Source organism: Neolamprologus brichardi, chromosome 15 (assembly GCF_056152115.1).
Source record: "Neolamprologus brichardi isolate AB-2024 chromosome 15, ASM5615211v1, whole genome shotgun sequence".
Taxonomy (NCBI): domain Eukaryota; kingdom Metazoa; phylum Chordata; class Actinopteri; order Cichliformes; family Cichlidae; genus Neolamprologus; species Neolamprologus brichardi.
In genome coordinates, this window is record NC_142118.1 from 9207966 (window position 1) to 9227284 (window position 19319).

The 19319-nt window shown below is 41.7% G+C and overlaps 2 protein-coding genes and 1 non-coding gene across 3 annotated transcripts; all 3 read left to right on the forward strand.

The window, feature by feature from the left end:
- Positions 1-202: 202 nt before the first annotated feature.
- Positions 203-7818, forward strand: zc3h14 (zinc finger CCCH-type containing 14). Its single transcript, XM_087852473.1, has 17 exons — positions 203-336; positions 673-715; positions 812-926; positions 1073-1113; positions 1234-1378; positions 1846-2149; positions 2240-2403; positions 2646-2746; positions 2849-3007; positions 3288-3356; positions 3511-3649; positions 5515-5717; positions 5849-5987; positions 6091-6233; positions 7199-7281; positions 7387-7493; positions 7603-7818. Exons 1-17 carry the CDS (start codon positions 301-303, stop codon positions 7604-7606), a joined length of 1995 nt encoding a protein of 664 aa, XP_087708599.1. The 5' UTR covers positions 203-300; the 3' UTR covers positions 7607-7818.
- A 1412-nt stretch (positions 7819-9230) lies between these two features.
- On the forward strand, positions 9231-9529 carry LOC148098394 (signal recognition particle RNA). The gene has a single exon (XR_015720760.1).
- A 4227-nt stretch (positions 9530-13756) lies between these two features.
- Positions 13757-19312, forward strand: batf (basic leucine zipper ATF-like transcription factor). The gene is made up of 3 exons (XM_006797145.3): positions 13757-14008; positions 15010-15111; positions 18049-19312. The coding sequence occupies exons 1-3, from the start codon at positions 13946-13948 to the stop codon at positions 18253-18255; spliced, it is 372 nt and encodes a 123-aa protein (XP_006797208.1). The 5' UTR covers positions 13757-13945; the 3' UTR covers positions 18256-19312.
- The last annotated feature ends 7 nt before the right edge of the window (positions 19313-19319 follow it).

A 19319-nucleotide genomic window follows, 5' to 3' on the forward strand; every position in this document is an offset into this window, starting at 1 on the left:
TGTTGGGATTGAGGCATGGTTCACCCCAGCTTCAGTCACCCAGCGCTTTCCTTTAGTTGGAACATTTTACTAACAAGTTTACTTTTTCCAGCATCAACTTAAAGTGATTACTCTAAATGCTGAACAAAGACATAAAGACATCACATACGATAGACAGATGTATGCTTTTTGTCCCTATTCGGTTGCCTTGATTTGATTTGTCACGTGGTTCTACGTCACGTTTGTCCCTGGTGTTTAGCGGTGCAGCTGGAAAAACAGTTGCCTCTTTTACAACTAATTCGCTTGATTCAAACAACAATAATGGAAATCGGTACAGAAATTAGTAAGAAAATAAGGGTGAGTAACAGTGCGGGTTGAAGCTGAGTGGTCTGCGTGATTAATGTTTGCGTAACAAAGGAGCTACAAGCTAACACTGACTCGCTAGCTTAAATGTGTCAGCCTAGCCTAACTTATTGTTTTTATTTTCAAGGCCGAGGGATTGGTACCTCACTCCGGCAGGCATCGTCATAGACTCAATCATTTCTTTTTGATTTGAACAGTTTCCACAGCATAAACTCAGTGCTACGTTAAGTTAATCCTTGGGTTGTTGGTGAATTATAACAGCGCAGCTAGCTACGCTACCTAGAATTTGTTGAAATAACATCTTCCGGTTGTACTTTTAATCTCTTCCAGGCTGCCATCAAAGGAAAGCTTCAGGAGCTTGGTGCATATATTGGTACGTGAATGATATTCAGTGATTACCTCTGAGCCAGCAGTTACCTGGTTGTGTAGTCTTACCATACACGATGTGCGTGTTTCTTTTTCTTCACAGATGAAGAACTCCCAGATTATATTATGGTGATGGTGGCAAACAAGAAAACCTCCCAACAGATGGCCGACGACCTCTCGCTCTTCCTCGGAAACAACACGATGAAATTCACAAGCTGGTGCGATTATATTGTTTATTTGTGGACTGGTTCTTATGTAGCGCTTTTCTACTCTCCTGGAGTATTCAAAGCGCTCCGAATATGTAAAATATGAAAGAAAGTTGTACCTTTTTTCCTTAATTTTGTTTTTGTTTCTTCATTTTTAGGCTGCATGGTGTTCTGGAGAAATTAAGATCTGTCGCAGCAGGTAAGCCCGGCTGCGTTGAATACATCTCTGCACTTTTTAACCAGCAATGGGAAGTTTGTCTTTTTTATGAACATGTGAGGCTCAGGAGTTTAGCATTGCTCATGTTTCTGTTTTTCTCAGAGCCCGCATCCCTCAAGCAGCTGCAGTCAGACAGCGCTACTGTGAGCGGGAAGAGCCGATTGTCTGTAGGTGAAAACGGCCGAGCGGAGGAATTAAGAGGAGATAGGACAGAAGCCCGTGTATCCAGCTCTGCACATGAGAGCAGGTACCTGACGCAGTAGTTTCTCAGGTTGCCCCCTAATTTCCAAATTATGCTTCAGCAGAAAAATCTATGTAGTAACTTAAAGCAAATTGTGAATTGATTGCTCATTGTTTGGGATAATTTTGCTCATGCTGAGGTCTCCAACCACTATTTTTCCAAGTTTAACTGTAGTAATATCCATTTCCTCTTTGGAAGGTCTCATAAATGGTGGCTCAGTTCTTCTGTGTGTTTGTATTATTTGTACTTTTTAAGGTTTTTGTTATAGTTTTTTATGATGTAAGTCAGCGATAATTCACACAAAACACAAAAGCATGTCCGGATTTCCCCCAGAAAGTATTATGATGTTAAAAATGACTATTTACTGGAACAAAGAAGTACTCATCAACAAAGAAAGTCTTTGGTCAGAGCAGACCAAGAAGTGTGTTTGTGTGTGGTTACATTTTTCTTGTATTTTGTTTGTTTGTTATCAGGAGGGGGACCTTGGAAAAGGGTTCCTCACGGCTCTCCTCCAGTGTTAGGCCCCTGGTGGAGCCGCTCCCATCGGAGGCAGTTCTTGACATCAAACCAGAGATGGACGACGACCTCATCGCTGACGAGCCTTTAGAAATCAGCACCAACCACAGTCGTACACACGGCGCAGCTAACAGACACAGCGCTGATATCTATAGACCCGGTCAGGGCCAGTTCACATCAGTAAGCTCTGCGGAAGCGTCCTTTCATGCTAGGCAACAGGGCAGCAGAACCAGCAGAACCTCTAGAACTGGATCCAACAAGGTATTATCAGAGTGCTTATTTTGCTCACTTTCTGGTGACGGTGTGTTAGGTAGTTGGATATAGTAATAATGCCTTGCTTTCACCGTTCAGCAAGAAGAGTTTTCAAGGAAGCGGAAGGCACCGGTAGTGAGTTCTGTCGTAAGAGTGAACCGAGATGCAGACGAGGACAGCGACGATGTGGACGAGGACGAAAGCAGCTACAGTGGCAGAGGCCTCTCCAGTAGAGTGTCCCTCCCCTCCAAACCAGAACGGAAGTCAGTATGAACACTTGATGTCATATTAACCTCGGGGTTGGGTTTATACTGTGGAAAGAAAAGGGTTAAGTAAGGTAATGTTTATCTGCCTCGTGGATGCTTTTATTTATGGGACTTTTGTAGGTCGTGTGTACCCAAACCACATGTGTGTTTTCTTGCAGTAAAGCTTAAGAAGTGAGTCACAGATGATCAATTTTGCGCTTTGCTGAGCTCTAACAGTTTCGAGGTTTGTATTGTTTCAGACCTACTCTCCCACCAGCCAAGCAAGCCAACAGAAATCTGATACTGAAAGCCATCTCTGAGGCACAGGACTCAATCACCAAAACGACTACCTACCCAACAAGTGCGTTCCCACTGTCGTACATTTAACCACAAACATCCTGTAAGTTAAGCGGATTTTCCATTGTTGTTTGTGTCATTCTCTTACGTTGACCTTTCCCCGCAGTACCACAGAAACAGACTGTTCCTGTGGCGCCTCGTACTCGTCTCGCCAGCAGTGAGGAGATGAGTGCAGCCATCCAGCTAGTCCAGGAGCACCTCCACAGCCTGGCGCCCCGGGTGCAGACCTACACCGCCACAGATCTACCTCCCTCCAGAACATCTGGTATATATAATAGAGTTTCATGCGCACAGATGATCACATAGTCTCATTAGCTCACAAGTATATGTCTGTTTGCAACCTATGTCTGATGTTTTGTAGCTGAAGGAGCAGATGACCATAATTATTTATGTCTATATATATATTTTGTGTACGTAAATAGTTGTATAATTAGATGTGTGTTGACTTCGGCAGGCAAGTAACAATTTTAAAAAACTTTGTGAGGTTCTCAAAGTGCTGTTTTGTTTGTTTTATTTATTTATTTATTTAATTAATTTTATTCCAGCTCCAACCAGATCGTTAGCATCGCGGCTTCAGTTGGAGAGCAGCGGCAGAGGAGAGCCAAATGAATATGGTGAGTTTTAGTTTTAGACAACTGATTTCCGAATGATATTCCATGCAACTTTAGAAAGTTTCAAAACTACTGAGAAGTAATGAGTCTTCCCAAAAACACTTGATAGCTCACAAAATTCTATTTACGTATTTTTTTCAATCTGTCATGCCTCTAGGGGTGGAGGTCACTGCAGGCGGTGAAGTGAAGACATTTGATACGCGTTCTTTCATAATGAGTCGACCACAAGTGGGAGAATCTCCAGTTGGAAATCAGCAGCAAGTCCTGTCTGCTGTACCACGCACCGTCCAGACCAGGTTTGTATGTTTGTGTTTTTACTAAGGTGGCATACACAAGGTGTCTTTCCATTATGTGGAGTGATTTATTGTAACATCAGGGATCAGGCTGAGTAGTGGCTAAGGCTGCCACAAACGATTATTTTGATAGTCGACTAGTCACCGATTATTTTTGCGATTAGTCGACTAATCACATCATGCATCCATTTTGATGTAAAACGTACAGCTTATTGCACCAGCATGCATCTGCTCTTATATAACTATCATTAGCTTACAGCTTTAAGTGTTTAAGGTATGTGCTAACTAAAAATAAAGACAAGATGATAGTTTATTACATTTTAATGAAATTTGCAGATTGTTTCGGTGAAGTTTAATAAACTTCTTGCTATCTAAAATATAACGGGACACCGGAGTATATTCCCGAGCATCTCACACCTCTGATAATCAGTTGTCTGCTTGACGTTTATTCAGCTGTGTAAAAACTATAACTTTAATCTCAGCCAAACCGATTTACTCAGGAACAAATAAAATACTAAAAAAAGCCAAACAATAACATTTTGAAGTTATCTAAGTGACTTATGTATGTTTAACCTGAGTAGCGAAAGACGGCGGTGGGTTTGAAAAGGATTTGCCGGGTGTCCGGTGTTCTCACGGGCTCTAGTGAGCCTTGCCCCCGGCTAGCTATCGAGCTAGTGGGTAACAGACATCTCCGAAAACGTCGGAGCGCTTTTGAAAATATGTGGTGTCTTGATAAACTGAGCAGATATTTGAGGTTTACACAGCTACATTCTCGCGTAAAAATATGTTAAACGTTTATTTTGTGACCCAGAAAGAATAATAAGAGTAATATTAAAACTAACTAGCTGCCGCCATTGTTGTAAACTGAGCTGGGCTGCGCTATGAATTCTGGGACAGAGCTACTTCTTCTTCTTCGGGGTTTAACGGCAGCTGGCATCCATGTACATGCAGTGCTGCCATCTTCTGTTTCAGTCCGGTATTACACTTTTTCCTGCGTCTTTTGTGATCTTACAAAGCTTCAAACGACGCGTCGACTATTAAATCAGTCGTCGACGACTTTGATAGTCGACGTAATCGTGACTAGTCGACTAATCGTGGCAGCCCTAGTAGTGGCACAAAGTTGGTTGTCAATGCAATGAGCTCTCATAAAACAGGTGCTGTTGACATCTGATCAATCGTTGTGTCCTGGCAGCAGAGCGACTGATTTTATAAATGATGATAAATCTATAACGTTACAAAAAATATGAAGATCTGAAACATACATTGCAGACAAAGCAGCAGCGTGTGTGTGTGTGTGCACATGAGAGGAAAAGCACTTATAGAAGTGTGGTACTATTCATACTGTATAGATGTGTGAAGCAGGAAAGAAAAGCAGCAAAAATTCAAAAAATCATTAAGATACAGGAGAATTTGGTGGATTATAATCAAGTATCTCATTGAATTAATGTTTAAAGGGCAGTTATATTTTCTGTTCTTTCACCTGCAGTCTCGGTGGTGTTTAATGGTCTGAGAGTAATGAATGATAAATGAAAACAGAATTCAAATGTAGGCTCATGTAAGTGCGATGTAAGGTGAGCAGGAAGTGCAAGTAAGTTTACTATTTAAGGATCACTTATTACAGTGTTATTTAATGGTGATGCTATTGATTGGCCAGTAGGTGGTGCCATTGTTCCTGTTGACGATCATACGAGGATGTACCTCGAAAAGAAGTGAACCACCTTTGTAGTACAGAAAACCCAGAGTTAACCACGAAGAAAAGACCATATCCTGTTTCATAGTACAGGCCTGTGTCTTTGTATAAATAACGAGACATTTGTGCTATTACTGGATTGTCATTTCATCTGTTTTGCTTTTCTGACTTACCCTAGCAAGGAGAGAGGCGACTCTGCCAGCCCGAAGTTCATAGTGACATTAGATGGGGTACCGAGCCCACTTGGTAACCTTGCAGACTGTGAAACTGACCTGGAAGATGTGAGACCACCTGCGAACGTACCTGACGCAGCGAGCCATGCCCACAGAGAGCCCAAAGTCAGCGTCCTTCAGAGGTTACAGGGAGGCGTCACATCAGAAGGTGTGTGTGTGTGTGTGTGTGTGCTCTCAGCGGAGTTATTAAAGTGATATGATAATCAGCTATTTTATTTTTGTTTTGCATTTTAAAGCCAAGTTTGAGCCTCTTAGTCCTGTCCTTTTATCTGCTGACAGATGAGATGATGGACATTGACATGGCAGAGGAGAATGCGGTCCCTTTGAAAAAACAAAAGGTCATGGAGCGATGCAAGTTCTGGCCGGTGTGCAAAAGTGGGGATGAGTGTCTGTATCATCACCCAACAACACAGTGCAAGTAAGTAGCTATGTTAAATACAATAAGAATGACTGTTTAGGGTAATTCTTTTTCACTTTCAGTCATAAGTCCTGATTACATGCGTTTTGCTTTTTTCCTTAAGGACTTTTCCAAACTGCAAATTTGGGGATAAATGCCTTTTTGTGCATCCAAATTGTAAATACGACGCCAGGTGTACAAAGCCAGACTGTCCCTTCACTCATGTGAGCCGCAGGAGCACGGCTGCACCTCCTCCACCCAGACCAGGTACTCTCTCGCCAGCTTGACCTATGCTGGGTTTTCTTCTAGCCTCCTGTTCACTGATGGGATTCTGGCTAAATTCTGTGAGAGTGATTAGTAGTTTAAACATTTTCAGCTATTGTGGATCCACTAAAAGTTTCCCTAAATTACCTCAAGCAAGTTCACATACGGTTAATTAATGAAAAACAAAACACAAAAAACTGTTGGTGTGCAGATAGAAAGTGAAGCTAATCTGTTTAAAGTTAGCAGGGGAAGAATGCGTTAATACTATTACCTTTTGCTTGAATCTTCAGCCAGTTTTGTTGCATTATTCTGAATAAAGTAGACCTAACCTAAATGATACAGATCTGAAGTCTTTGCCGGGCTAATCTACACCTGTGATATAGATTATCTATTCATCAGGTCAGTATGTTGGTAAGGTCTGAAATAATCACGCAGAGTAGATCTTTGTTAAGTGCATTGACCTGACTCTCTATCAGGTATCTAGTGCTTGCGTCTGTGGAAACCCCCAGTGCTTTTTAAAAAAAAATCTGATTAGCGAAGATAAGACAGGACCTTGCTGTTCCCTTTTAGACTAAAGGTGAAAGCGTGTGTTGGGCTTAGAAAGAGGGCAGAGTCTAAATGCTCCTCCCTGTGGGAGGACGGCCCTGAGAACTGGGTGACAGTACATTCACTTCTGTTGTCCTTGGTGTCGAGCTGACTTGGCATCTGCTGAAGTTGCATTCCCGTGTGAATTTAAAACTGTCTCACAAAAACTGAACAGTGGCCCACGTCAGTATTCGAATGAATCATTGTTGATTTCCTCCCCAAAAAATTGTTTTTAATGATGTCAGTGTTACAACAAAGAAGTCCTTATTGTTTTCCCTCAAAGACATTTAATGTGACACTGTTTTTACGTGTCCATAGCACTTCCATGTTTCTAAACTATCATAATCATCCTGATATCTTATCCTTGACCCTTATGTTTGCAGCAGTGCAGCAGACCCAGCCTACCAGCATCTGTCGCTTCTTCCCAGAGTGCAAGAAGATGGACTGTCCATTTTATCATCCCAAGGTAAAAACGCTGCACAAGAGCTGTTTTTGTACAACGCAGACTGATCGCTTTCAGATTCTCAGCGAATCTGATTTTTTTTCCCTTTTCTCTCCTTCTTAACTACAGCCGTGTCGCTTTGCTGCGATGTGTAAACGAGCCGGGTGTACCTTCTACCACCCGACCACAACCGTGCCTCCAAGGCACGCCCTGAAGTGGACAAAAGCACAGAGCAGGTGAACAGATAATGCAACTCAGATAAAGACCATAATTTAATATTTAATTCAGCATTATGTGTTTAATTTGATGATGCACCTAATAAATACGGTCTTTCTCCCCTCGCAGCTAAAGTACAGAGAGTACGGCAGAAGCCCGACGGTCAGCGTTTGAAGCTGTGGAAAGTCCTTGTGTCTGTGGGCTGTCAATATTTCATTTACCGAATGTTTCAGTTTGTTTTAATGTATTGTTTGGAGTGATTTTAAAGGAAATAGTTTTTTAAGTTGAGGAGTCAAGTTTTTTGTGGGTCATGCTGTCAAAATAATAAATACAGTTATATAAAAATCTGTTTCAAATCATCATTTTGCTCATGCTATTCGTGTACTTTGGTGGGACACAGACCTTGATCGGTTTAACTGAAGGTAAGGCAAGTCATACGTATCGTGCAGTAACATACACTGAAAAAGCATAAAACGCGAACATGTTTGACCTTTTTTTTGCTTATCAAAATTCTGCTGGAGTGACTCGGTGCTACAGTCTGCAGTTGTTTTTATTAAATACACACGGATCCAACCAGACTGTGAAATCTATACATGCAGTCAGTGAGCTAAAGACGCCTTCAGCACTGCAGCTGTGTGCAATAACACCTGCATCCTTCTGAAGTGTGAAAGCCACTTATTACCAATCATTTAAATACAGAAATAGTCCCAAACCTGCTCTCATTCACCTGGTGACTATAGACATATGATTGTGTGTCTTTTGGCCTGTGTTATAGCAGGATGGTGGAGGATATCCTGTGTTTATTTCTAAAGTTAAGTGTGTTTCTGGAGTTCTTTCCAAAACTTGCATTACAGGTGCCACTGAGCAATCTTAGTTGTGCACATTCATATGCAGATATCTGTTTATAGAGATTACCCTGTTAGTAATTGTGCTTTGGGTGTTTCTTAAGGTTTAAACTAAATTTGGCAATGTCTCAAATTCAAAATGTCTGTATAGATGTACTGGTTGATTTCTGATTGTGGAAAACAAGCTGACTAACCAGTAATAACGAGACATAAGTTTTGTGACTCTGAAAAGTATAAACATCAATGTTTTTGATCAGGATTCTGGATCAGGGATGTGGCACTCATGTGAATGGCTTGTTGAATTATAATCTGTGAAACATACATCAAACATATCAATAAGGAATGATATGGCGTCATATTGAGCCTAAGACAACATTCCTTGCAGAAGGTATAACCTGGAATCAGTTTTTGGCTTTTGTGGCTTTGTTTCCTTTATTTATCAGCTAGAATGTGTCGTTGACATTAACGGGCAGCTGAAATTGCATTATAGTTCTATAAAGATATTTAAAGTGACCAAAGAAGGACTGGATTGAGTATAATGTAGGTTCAGTAACAGTCATAAAGGAACTTGCTGAACAGGGATTTCTTCATTTTATGTGCAATCCCTTTATAAATACTGTTGAATACAATATAGTGACAATATAAACAAAGACATTCCACATATACATCTCTCTCTATATATAGAGAGAGATGTATATGTATATATATATATATATATATATATAGAGAGAGAGAGAGAGAGAGAGAGAGAGAGAGAGAGAGAGAGAGTGAGTGAGATGAAAGAGACAGAGAAACACCGGAAATCACTTTATGGCAGACGATCACGTTTTGGTACAACACCGGCTCTGTAGCGGCTTCGTGATGACGTCACATGACTCACAGTTAAAAGCTCTGTGAGCGCGCGTATTTCTCGTCGGGTGCGGTGGCGCGTGCCTGTAATCCAAGCTACCGGGAGGCTGAGGTTGGAGGATCGTTTGAGCTCAGGAGCTCTGAGCTGCAGCGGACTATGCCGATCGGGTGTCCGCACTAAGTTCGGCATCGATATGGTGATCCTGGGGGAGCCCGGGACCACTAGGTCGTCTAAAGAGGGGTGCACCGGCCCAGGTCGGAGACGGAGCAGGTCAAAGCCCCCGTGTCGCTCAGTAGTGGGATCGCGCCTGTGAATAGACGCTGCAGTTCAGCCTGAGCAATACAGCGAGACCCAATCTTTATACACATCATTATACCTGTCTCTACATCACACAGCAGCCTTATCAGACCTTCTTTGTCTTTTTCATTTACGTCAAAAACATTCACAAACCTGCTGCTCTGCTCGTCCTATACCACCTCCACCTGCAGCACAGCGGCAACTACAGCCTCCACCCTAAATACTCCTGCTGGCCCACAGGTGGAGACAAACTCAAAGTAGAACATTTATTCTCACAACTTTTTGCCTGGAACACCTGTTCAATTTAGGAAACATAAAATGGGTCCGCTAGAAATGAAATTACTTGTACACAATTCTGCGATTTGCAGCCTTTAATCACAAGTTTAAAAGACTGTCTTGAAATCAGATGTAAAACCTAAGAAAGATCTCAGATGCCTGAGTTACCAAATCACAATCAAATAGTCGCATCAAAGCACTTGCTACTGTAAGGTGAAGATCCCACCTTATTGTGGAGAAAAGGCCAAATAATTTTTTTAAACAACCTTTTAGCAAGGACTTGGCGACAGTGGGAAGGAAAAACTTTCTTTGAACAGGAAGAAACCTCCAGCAGAACCAGGGTCAGGGAGCCACAGCCATCTGTTGTGACCAGCTGGAGGGTGAGGGGAAAGAGCAAAGAAAGCATAGAGAGACAGACTAAATCAGAGAGAAGACAAAACTTTAAGTCCTGCAGTAGTATGAGCCTACAGCAGCATAACTAATGGATGATTCAGGGTCACTTGAAAAGTTCTTAGATGACACCTTACAGCTGTTCTTAGTTGGTCTTGGTGACTTCCCTCATAAACTACCAGATAACATTAGTGCTGAGTCTCATCAGTGCTCTGGGGTCATTATTAATTAAGTAATCATTTTCTTCATTGTGTTTTATTCTGTTTCTGTCAGCGCACAAACATTTTTTTCTTCAGAACAAAAAACCCTCACTGTCTGGTGAACTGCAGTGACTCAAGTGACCCTTTAGGGTTTAACCCACTCATTGAACATTGAACATTTCAACTCCACTAAATAACAGATACTTATAAATAACATTTAAACACCACTGACAGAGAAGATTTGGCATAATCTTCATGGGCACAACCCACATACCTTGGCATGACACACACACACACACACGCACGCAAGTAAGTTCCCTGACTTTTACCTGACCAGAAATCTTCCCAGGCAAACAGCTTGTTTGACATGTCAACTTCCAGTTGTGCTCATTTGTTAGGAGAGGGACACTTTAAACCTTTAACACATCAAAAGCCCAGCGAGCCTCTGAAATCTCCTATGTGGGCGCAGTGTGGCCTTTGAGCTTCATTTTAAATATTTTGTTTTCAGCTGTATTTGTTGACTTTGAATAAAACATGGACTCTCAATGAGATCAGCACACAAACAAATTAATGACCTGGATGTTGGGACTGTTTTACCCTTTTGTTTTTTTCTTCTCTGCGGGGTGCCGATGACATCACACAAGCAGCGTTAGCCTGAGCAAGATAGCAAACCCCGGTCTTTTTAAACCACTCACATGACAAAAACCATCATTACACATCATTTTCCATCATTCATGAGTTTCATCAGCCTTTCTTTTATCTCACAAACAAGCTGCTCTGCCTGTCCTACACCACCTCCACCTGGAGGTTAGCCGCAAATATCAGTACTACAACAAATCCATGTGAGACGATTCCAGTTAAAGGACTGTTCAACGAATTAAGTTAATTAAAAATAACGATGAGTGACAGTGATGGAAATAAAAGAACAAATTATTATTTTTTTCTTCTTCTTTTTTTAATACCTACCTTATCTGACAGTATTGTTGTCCACACGTCTTTCATTTAAAATAACAGCGACTGACAGTCCTTGGTGTCAGTTCCCAGCAGGAGGAAGTGATCGCCTCATTTTATGATTTCACTTGTATTGCACAGTAGTTATGACAGATGGAAAATTACAATATTTGGACACCAACATTTAGGCAGTTCTTGATTTATAAGACTGACTCATGTCTTGAATGACCTAAAACAACTGCCCCACCCTCCCAGCCCTTCAAAAAAATACAATATTACAGAGTTCAGTCTTTTCGAAACAAAGACATGGCAAACAGGTGGAATATGTTTGAAACTCAAATTCTTGTAACATAACAGAAATCCAGTAGAAAACTCACTTGTTTTTAGCCCTTTACTTTTCAAATGTCGAAAAAGTTACTAAGTAAGTAAACAACGAGTGGCTGATACAATTCACGCCTGCATAACAGTAAAACTCAGAAAGAGTGGGCCAAAGAACAAGAAAATAAGAGCAATATTTCTCTCAAACTGGACTTGACACATCCACTGAAATGACTCATAATCGGCCTTTATTCTGAATTAAATATTTAACCGTTATTTGTCACGTTTGTCGTTTGCCTAAACCTCCCACGGTCATTTCCAAGGAAGGTAGACCACAAATGAGGGTATCGCAGTTTGCATTTGAAATAAATGGCCTGTCTGGGGTTTTTCCAAGTAAGGGAGTCCCGATGAAGAGGAGGGAGTATTGTTTAGAGCAGTGATTAAAATTCATCAAAACTGTCCTTACGAGCTGTCGCTTTTCTTTCTTTCTTTTTCTTTTTTTACGAACTCTTACTCACACTGGATGTTATGTGATCAAGTGCAAAGCTTGAGTTTAATACAAGCGCCATCAAGCCTTCTACTACTTCTGTGAGGGGCCTCACCGAGCAGCAGAATTAGTGCAAGACATACAAACAACAGTTATAAAGATATTTCAAAAGCTGTTACACATTCTTTAAATCATTCGCTCAACGTTTAAAAATTGATACGGCGGGATTTGGGGGTGGTTCTGAGCATCCCTACACTCCCAGCAACAATGGGTCATTGAGGGTACGGGCTGTACTGCGTCCAAGCTGTGAAAAACGATCTTTAAACTAATATGTGTTTGCCCTGGTTTAAGCCTAATTTGACAAAGCAGCTTTCCTCCTTTCTCTCTCTCTCTCTCTCTCTCTCTTTTGCAGCCTCAACTCTTTTGGACAGCGTTAAATGCCAAGTATTAGAAATGTCTGCCCTTGCCCAAGCTCTTCAGAATTCCTGTGATGGTGGAACATGTTTTTGTGTGGGAGGACTGTTCTGCCAAGCAAAGCTGTTTTAGTCCTGATTCTCTTTTTTTTTCCTCCTTTTTTTTCCTTCTTCTCACAAGAAAATCTTGTTCTTGCACGACCAAATGCTGTCTCGTGATGGGGGCAAACAAGAAAAGGACTAACGAGTAAAGGGCACCGCATGCCTTATATGAGCCAAAAGCTCAGTTTTAAATGGATTGCGTTGGACGCTTAAACAAAAGCGTGTGTGATTTTTTTTCTTTTCTATTACAGTAATAGTGTGAGTAAAAAAACATTACTTCCAGTATGTTCCCCCTCCTCAAATTGTACATTTTCTCGAAGATCCCCCACTCTTTGCACATAAACATCTTCGTTTAGAGTAAAAGGCTGTGAGAGAATTCTGAGTGGGGCATTGGGGAGCCCCTTGGGCATTTCTCATTGCCAGTACACTTGACATCACCTTACCTATTTCGCAGCTGGTGAGCCGCGAGCCAGCAAGTGCTGCACAGTTCTGGAAATTACCTTGAAGCATGTGTAAATACTCACAGCCCAGTCATCCATGTGGAGTTTTGGGATGCAGTCTCTTGAGGACTAAGTCGAAACTTCATATCTGTGACAGCTAAACAAAAAAAAAAAAGAAAAAAAAAAAAAAAAAGAGGAAGCCCATAATGCCAGCTTAACACACATGTTACCCCCCCCCCCCCCCCCCCCACACACACACACATACACACACACACACGTCCCCACTACGCAGACATAATCACACTTGTGTAAAGATTAATGTGTTATTTTTGTGATAACCTGACAATTGTGCTGCTTCCAAACAAACACGTTTTTAGTTCTGTCAAACTGGGTAATTCATTTGTGAGGCTGTGAGCATCCACTGATAATGTATTCAAGGAGTGAGTTAAGCTCTGGTTGTGTTGTTTTTTTTGGACTTTACACAATTGCCTTGCTCGCCTTAACTTTCCAACAGACATGTGACTTCCAGTCTAGTGCAACTTACCAGAAACTACATCAGTACGGCTAATTAGGCAGACAGCTAGTATCAGAGAGAGAGAGAGAGAGAGAGAGAGAGAGAGAGAGAGAGAGAGAGAGAGAGAGAGAGAGAGAAAGAGAGAAAGAGAGAGCGAGGGAGGAGGGACAGAGAAGAAAAGAAAAGAGGGAAGAAAGCGACTCAGTGCTCGTGGTAAGCCAAGTTCTTCTTAGCGCTCGTACGGCTACAAAGGCTCTCACTCTCTCGTTCTGCCTCTCTCTCTTCCACACACACACAGACAGACACACACTTCACCAGATCACACACACTCAAAAAAACACAAAGCAGAAGTGGACAAAGACACAAAGTTTCAGTCGCTACAGTCGGCTATGGCGCAGGGCTCTGACAGCAATGACACAAGTTACAAGTCCCCATCACCTGGAAGCAGACAGGTAAGTGTGCATGGTTCGTTTACTTTTACGAGGATGTGCCCGGTTTTTGTCGGAGCGATTTTAGTTGAACATCTCTGGATGTACTCGTGTGGGTATGTTTTAAACACGCACCTTTGATTGGCTGCATTCTTTCATGCATATTTTTGTGGGCAGCAACCAAGGCCACCACTAGAGACACCCATCCTGTCTCTGCTGGCTCTTTTCACAGTTTCTCAGAGTGTCTCACATGCACACATGGGCTGGAGGCATGACTCGCTGCAAGTGTAGGCTTTTGTGAATTGCAAAAAAAAAAAAGAAGAAAAAAACTCAGCACCACTTTGCCCAAGTAGTGGGACTCCATTGTTTTTGCAAGTCCTCAAACTGCGAATGAGAGCTGAGAGCTGTTGGGAACAGACACCGTGTTAAATACAGTATGTACTGTGCATTTCTGTGCATGGGAGAAGCTGCCCATTACCCTCGGTGCTGGCTGGTTTCACATGTGTCAGTCTCTAGTGTTCACTATTGCTCAAACCTGTTCTGGAAATAGAGCGCTCAAGCGACGTATTAACGCTACAAGGCATGGAAATAACTTTGATCATCTAAATTCAGTTATTTCTGTGAGCAACGCTGGTTGTCTGGGGGATTTTCAGAGAGGTGCTAACAGACGTTCAGACGAGGTTAGATACTACATTTCTTATCTCTTTGATGTCCAACCGACTCAGCATTTTTGAAATGGATTAGTTATTATGATACCAAGAAAATCGAGTGTTCAGGACACGAAACAGGGTGTGCGTTATATCTAACCGATGACTCAGCCACTCCCCAACCCTGCCCTTGCACATTAGGTGTGATGTTAGGCAAGTCTTCCCTGAACTATCATTTTCACACCCCTGCTAGAGCGTCCAGCACAAACTATTCACCGAGCTTCTCGCAGATTCACTCTTTCAGGCTCAGGAGACGTCCGGTGGCCTCTGTGTCATTTGCACAAACACACTAACTGAGGGCCTGCTGTTTTGTTTCAGAGCTCAGACGACCCAAAGAAGGTGATGCGCCGCGAGAAGAATCGAATCGCTGCCCAGAAGAGCAGGTTGAGGCAAACTCAAAAAGCTGACAGCCTTCACTTGGTAAGGACACCTTCCACCACACTTGACACCCTCAAAGCAACACAACGCGAACAGATGTCTCAGCAGGACATGCTGAAAACAAGTCTGCCATGCCTGGTTTCAAATCAATAACTGCAGATTGACTGGAAAAACTTAACACTCCTTGTATGTCAGAGCTGCTAATTCAGCCTATCTCTGTGAATAATGATGAAAGCATCAGGGGTGTTTTTTTGCTATGCAATGCCCTGCCAACTGTTCAACCTCCAGTGTAACTCCATAGCACAAATGGAAAGAAATTTTGAGTACGGCAACAGACTGCAGCGCTTTCTAAGTGTCCGTGCAGCTCTTTGAAGTCTCTGGGAATGGATTTGTACTATATTTACAAAATGCTACCTGACCATGTGGCGATGTGTCATGGCTTCTGTTGGGCTGCACACTTGGACGCTGTTCGGTGTGTTTTCAGAAGCTTAAGGAATAAATTAGCACGTGTGGGCAATCACTCCCTTTTCACAGCAGAAAGGAGCATCAGAGACTGCAGCACAGTGTATGACGACAGGAGTGCGTTCACGCTCGACTCCTTTTGTTCACCGCTTTATTTGTGTAATCTTTTATAGCTCTTTTTCTTTTTAACGTTAGAGTGGGTAGTCAGCACATTTCTGCTGGATGCTCTGTTATGTTAAAAGCAACCAGTGACCCATTGAACACTTCCACTAGCTCAACGAGGTGTCATTTCTTACATCAACCTATATTTCAAAACACTGATCACGTAACCACTCGCCATGTGACTTCCTCGTTCAAGAAAAGAAGATGCGTGCGGCACTGAGCTCTTTCACAGTAATGTGTCAAGAGCAGCTGTTTCAGTGAACTTTATCAGACGAGCAGAAGAGATTTTTGACCTTCAAAAAAAGCCACACCGTAGGCTGTAGTAGATCCAGTGTAGCTGATTTGAATATGTGAGAATCCTTCCTGTGAAGTATGGTACACATTATCAATCTCTTTAAACCCGTCAGTCACACAGAATATAGCCTGTGGTTTTACTTTCATCGTCTCGCTAGATAAACAGGAAGGTGAATTTTCCCTCTCTTTGACACTGTGGCTTATTTCCTGTTTCTTCAGTAGTATTTTTTTCTTCTGTGTAAATGAGCTCGAGTGCTACATGTCGTGGGCAGGAGGGGAGAAAAAGGCAGTCACTTCTTGTAAAACACTGATAGCAGTGGGCCGTATTTGGCTAAGTGACGCAAGTACAGGGGTTTGCCCAAGGGTTCTGTGACAGTAAGGACTCACAGCTCAGCTTTGTGATCTTTTGGCCATGGTGAGATGACCTTTTAATTAACCAAGTGGAAGATTTCTCTCCTACAATTCCCACACGAAGGTGAAAAAAAAAAGAACGAATGAAAAGAAAGAGAGAAAAAAGTATCAAGCAGTGACGTACCTTTTGCTCTACTTGCTAAAAACTGATTATCGGTTAGAAAGACACCTTCTTTCCACTTGTTTTGGAAAATGTGGCACCCAAAAATGTCAGAAATGTACCTTTTCACATTGTGGTGCAAGTTGCACACAGTTTCAATCAATAGTTGCAGGGCAGTGTAACAGGGTAATGTGTATTTTTGTCTATTTTCCTTCTTCTTTTTGCAGTGTTGCCACCAATATTTCTACTTTTAGAACAAAGCAATATAGATGTTGTAGATATTTCTAGTTTTACTAACTCCTAAGTAACCAAAGCTATTCATTTCAGTACTGAAACAGAGACAACTTTATCTCAAGTGGCAACAACATGCTTTTACTTTTACACTTTTACTGACTGGCCCATTACAAATGATCACTGAAACAGGCAGGGATGCCACCGTTTTAGCATTTTTTTATAATATAATTTTTTTTTCCTACTTGAACTGTGGACTAGTTGCTTCACTGTGCTCGCAGTCTTTGTGCTGAAAGGTTGAAATAGTTTAATGATTCAACTACTCGCCATATTTAATCCAGGCATCATTTCTTAACATAAAAGTTGATCATAAAGAAAAGAATTAAACAAATTCCAACTTTGACCTGATGATGGCGTAAGGCATCACTGTGATCTTAACCCTCTCTGTTAGTGGAAAGACATTTTACTACGCATTTAATCCCTGAGATATCTTAAATATAGATAAAGAAGTGTAATTTGAACAGCACACAATGTGATAAATGTGTAAAGTTACAGAAATAGTTCTGGGCTCACTGCCCAGACTATCCAATATTTATATTTGTGTTTGTGACTGGATTTCAAAAACCTTTTTTTAAGAACTGTAATTTCTATAATAAACAGTGACAAACAGGAACTTTTCTACCATTTATTTATTTATTATTTAACTACTTTGGTGTAGTTTGAGTCGCAGTGGGGAGGTCTTTGTGAGCAGAAAATGGTGTAAAACCTATAAAAAAAGGATTAAAAGTTTAAGAATGTATGCCCTATTTAACATTTTCCAAAGCTGTCCAGTGGGCCGGATTGCAGTCTTTGCTGGGCCGATTCTGGCCCTTGGGTTTGACACCCTTGGCCTAAGGGAATCAATAAGCTTATTCAATTTCTCTAAAGTGAGCATTTATGAAAGTATGTCAGTTTAATGACAATGTAATTGTGGCTTAGATTAAAAGTCAGGCCATCCACTGTGGACAATGATTCTGCAAAGCTGTTGCGCTCTTCTGTTCTACATCGAATGGTAGACAAACCATCCAGCACATTCATACATGGACTATTAAAAATGGCCTGCATTATCCTTTTGAAATGTTTGGGGTTAAAATATACCGTGCACTAAAACATGCAAAAACACCAGTGCGGAAGCAGGATATGTGGTTGTGGCTTTTTCATGAACAAGTAGTAAAGACCATCACCTTGATGCTGTCCAACTTAACCTCACACAAAAAGCACACACTTTTATAGTAAATAAAGCTTCTCTGCTCTAACATCCCCTCCCTTCGTGTTTCCAGGAGAGTGAGAACCTGGAGAAGGAAAATGCCGCCCTGAGGAAGGAGGTGAAGCAGCTGACAGAGGAGGCCAAGTATCTGTCGTCTGTGCTGAGCAGCCACGAACCTCTGTGCACCGGCCTGGCTCCTCAGACCCCGGACCTCCTCTATCCTCCTCATCACAGCAGCTACAGCACCAGCCAAAAGTTTGGGGTGTATCCAAACTTTTGACTGGCACTGCACCACCGCCAGCAAATCGCTGTACCACACTACCAGCGCTAACCCCCTCCCCCTCCCAACTGACTACTGAAGATGTACTGCGAAACAGACGACTGACCTCAATGGAGAGAGACTGACTGGAGATATTTCAATCAGTGTTAAAAACCTGATCACAGAGTAACATGACAGACCAACGTGTCTGCCACACACGGCAGCCAAACTGTAATTATTTATTTCGCTTCTGCTCGTCTCTCTGCTTTTCTGATTTATTATCAGTAATCTATCTGTGAACTTAAATGGCTCATTGAGTAGAATTATCAGCCAGTCCATGTTTACACAGAGTGAAGAACCAACCTAGTATATAAATGTTGAAGTGACTCAGGCGATATTTTTGTAAATTGCATACTTTTAGTGTGAAGGAGAGCCACTTTTATCATCTCACCCACCTTGTTTTGTTTTTTTTGTTTTGTTTTTGTTTTTTTGTGTTGTTCACTGTTTTAGTGTGTTACTGTTGATTGCTAATTCTCAGGACCTTTTGACAGATTTGATTGTGGACAAAGAGAATGTAAAGTCAAGATCCTAAGAAAAGAGAGCTTTTTCAGACTGCGTACCAAAAAAAAGCAGTTGTTGATGATGAAGAATTGGAACCTGGCGTTCACAAGGTCTTGACTTCTGTTGATAAAGCTGATATGTGAGAAGAGCCAGCTGATCTATTTATTAAATGTAATGCATTTTAGGATGATCACTGTGACCTCTTTTTCTTTAAGACAGCAGAGTGTGTGACACCACCAGTGGTGCTGTGATGTCACAGGAGCTTGTGACAGCATCCTGGAGGTCCCTAGATGGCACTGTTTACCAGAATGAGATGCACGATTAAAGTAGCTTATATTAAGGAGAACATAGTATTTTGAAACCTTCCCTGTATAACTTTACTTTTTAAAAACTTTGCGAGTGTGTGTGTGTGTGTGTGTGTGTCCTGGAGCACAGCTGAGCCTCTCGTGTCACCTCTCAGCCAGTTATTTCATAACTGCCTGCCCAAAATAAATGATGTTATCTGCTATGCTTTTAGAGTAGGA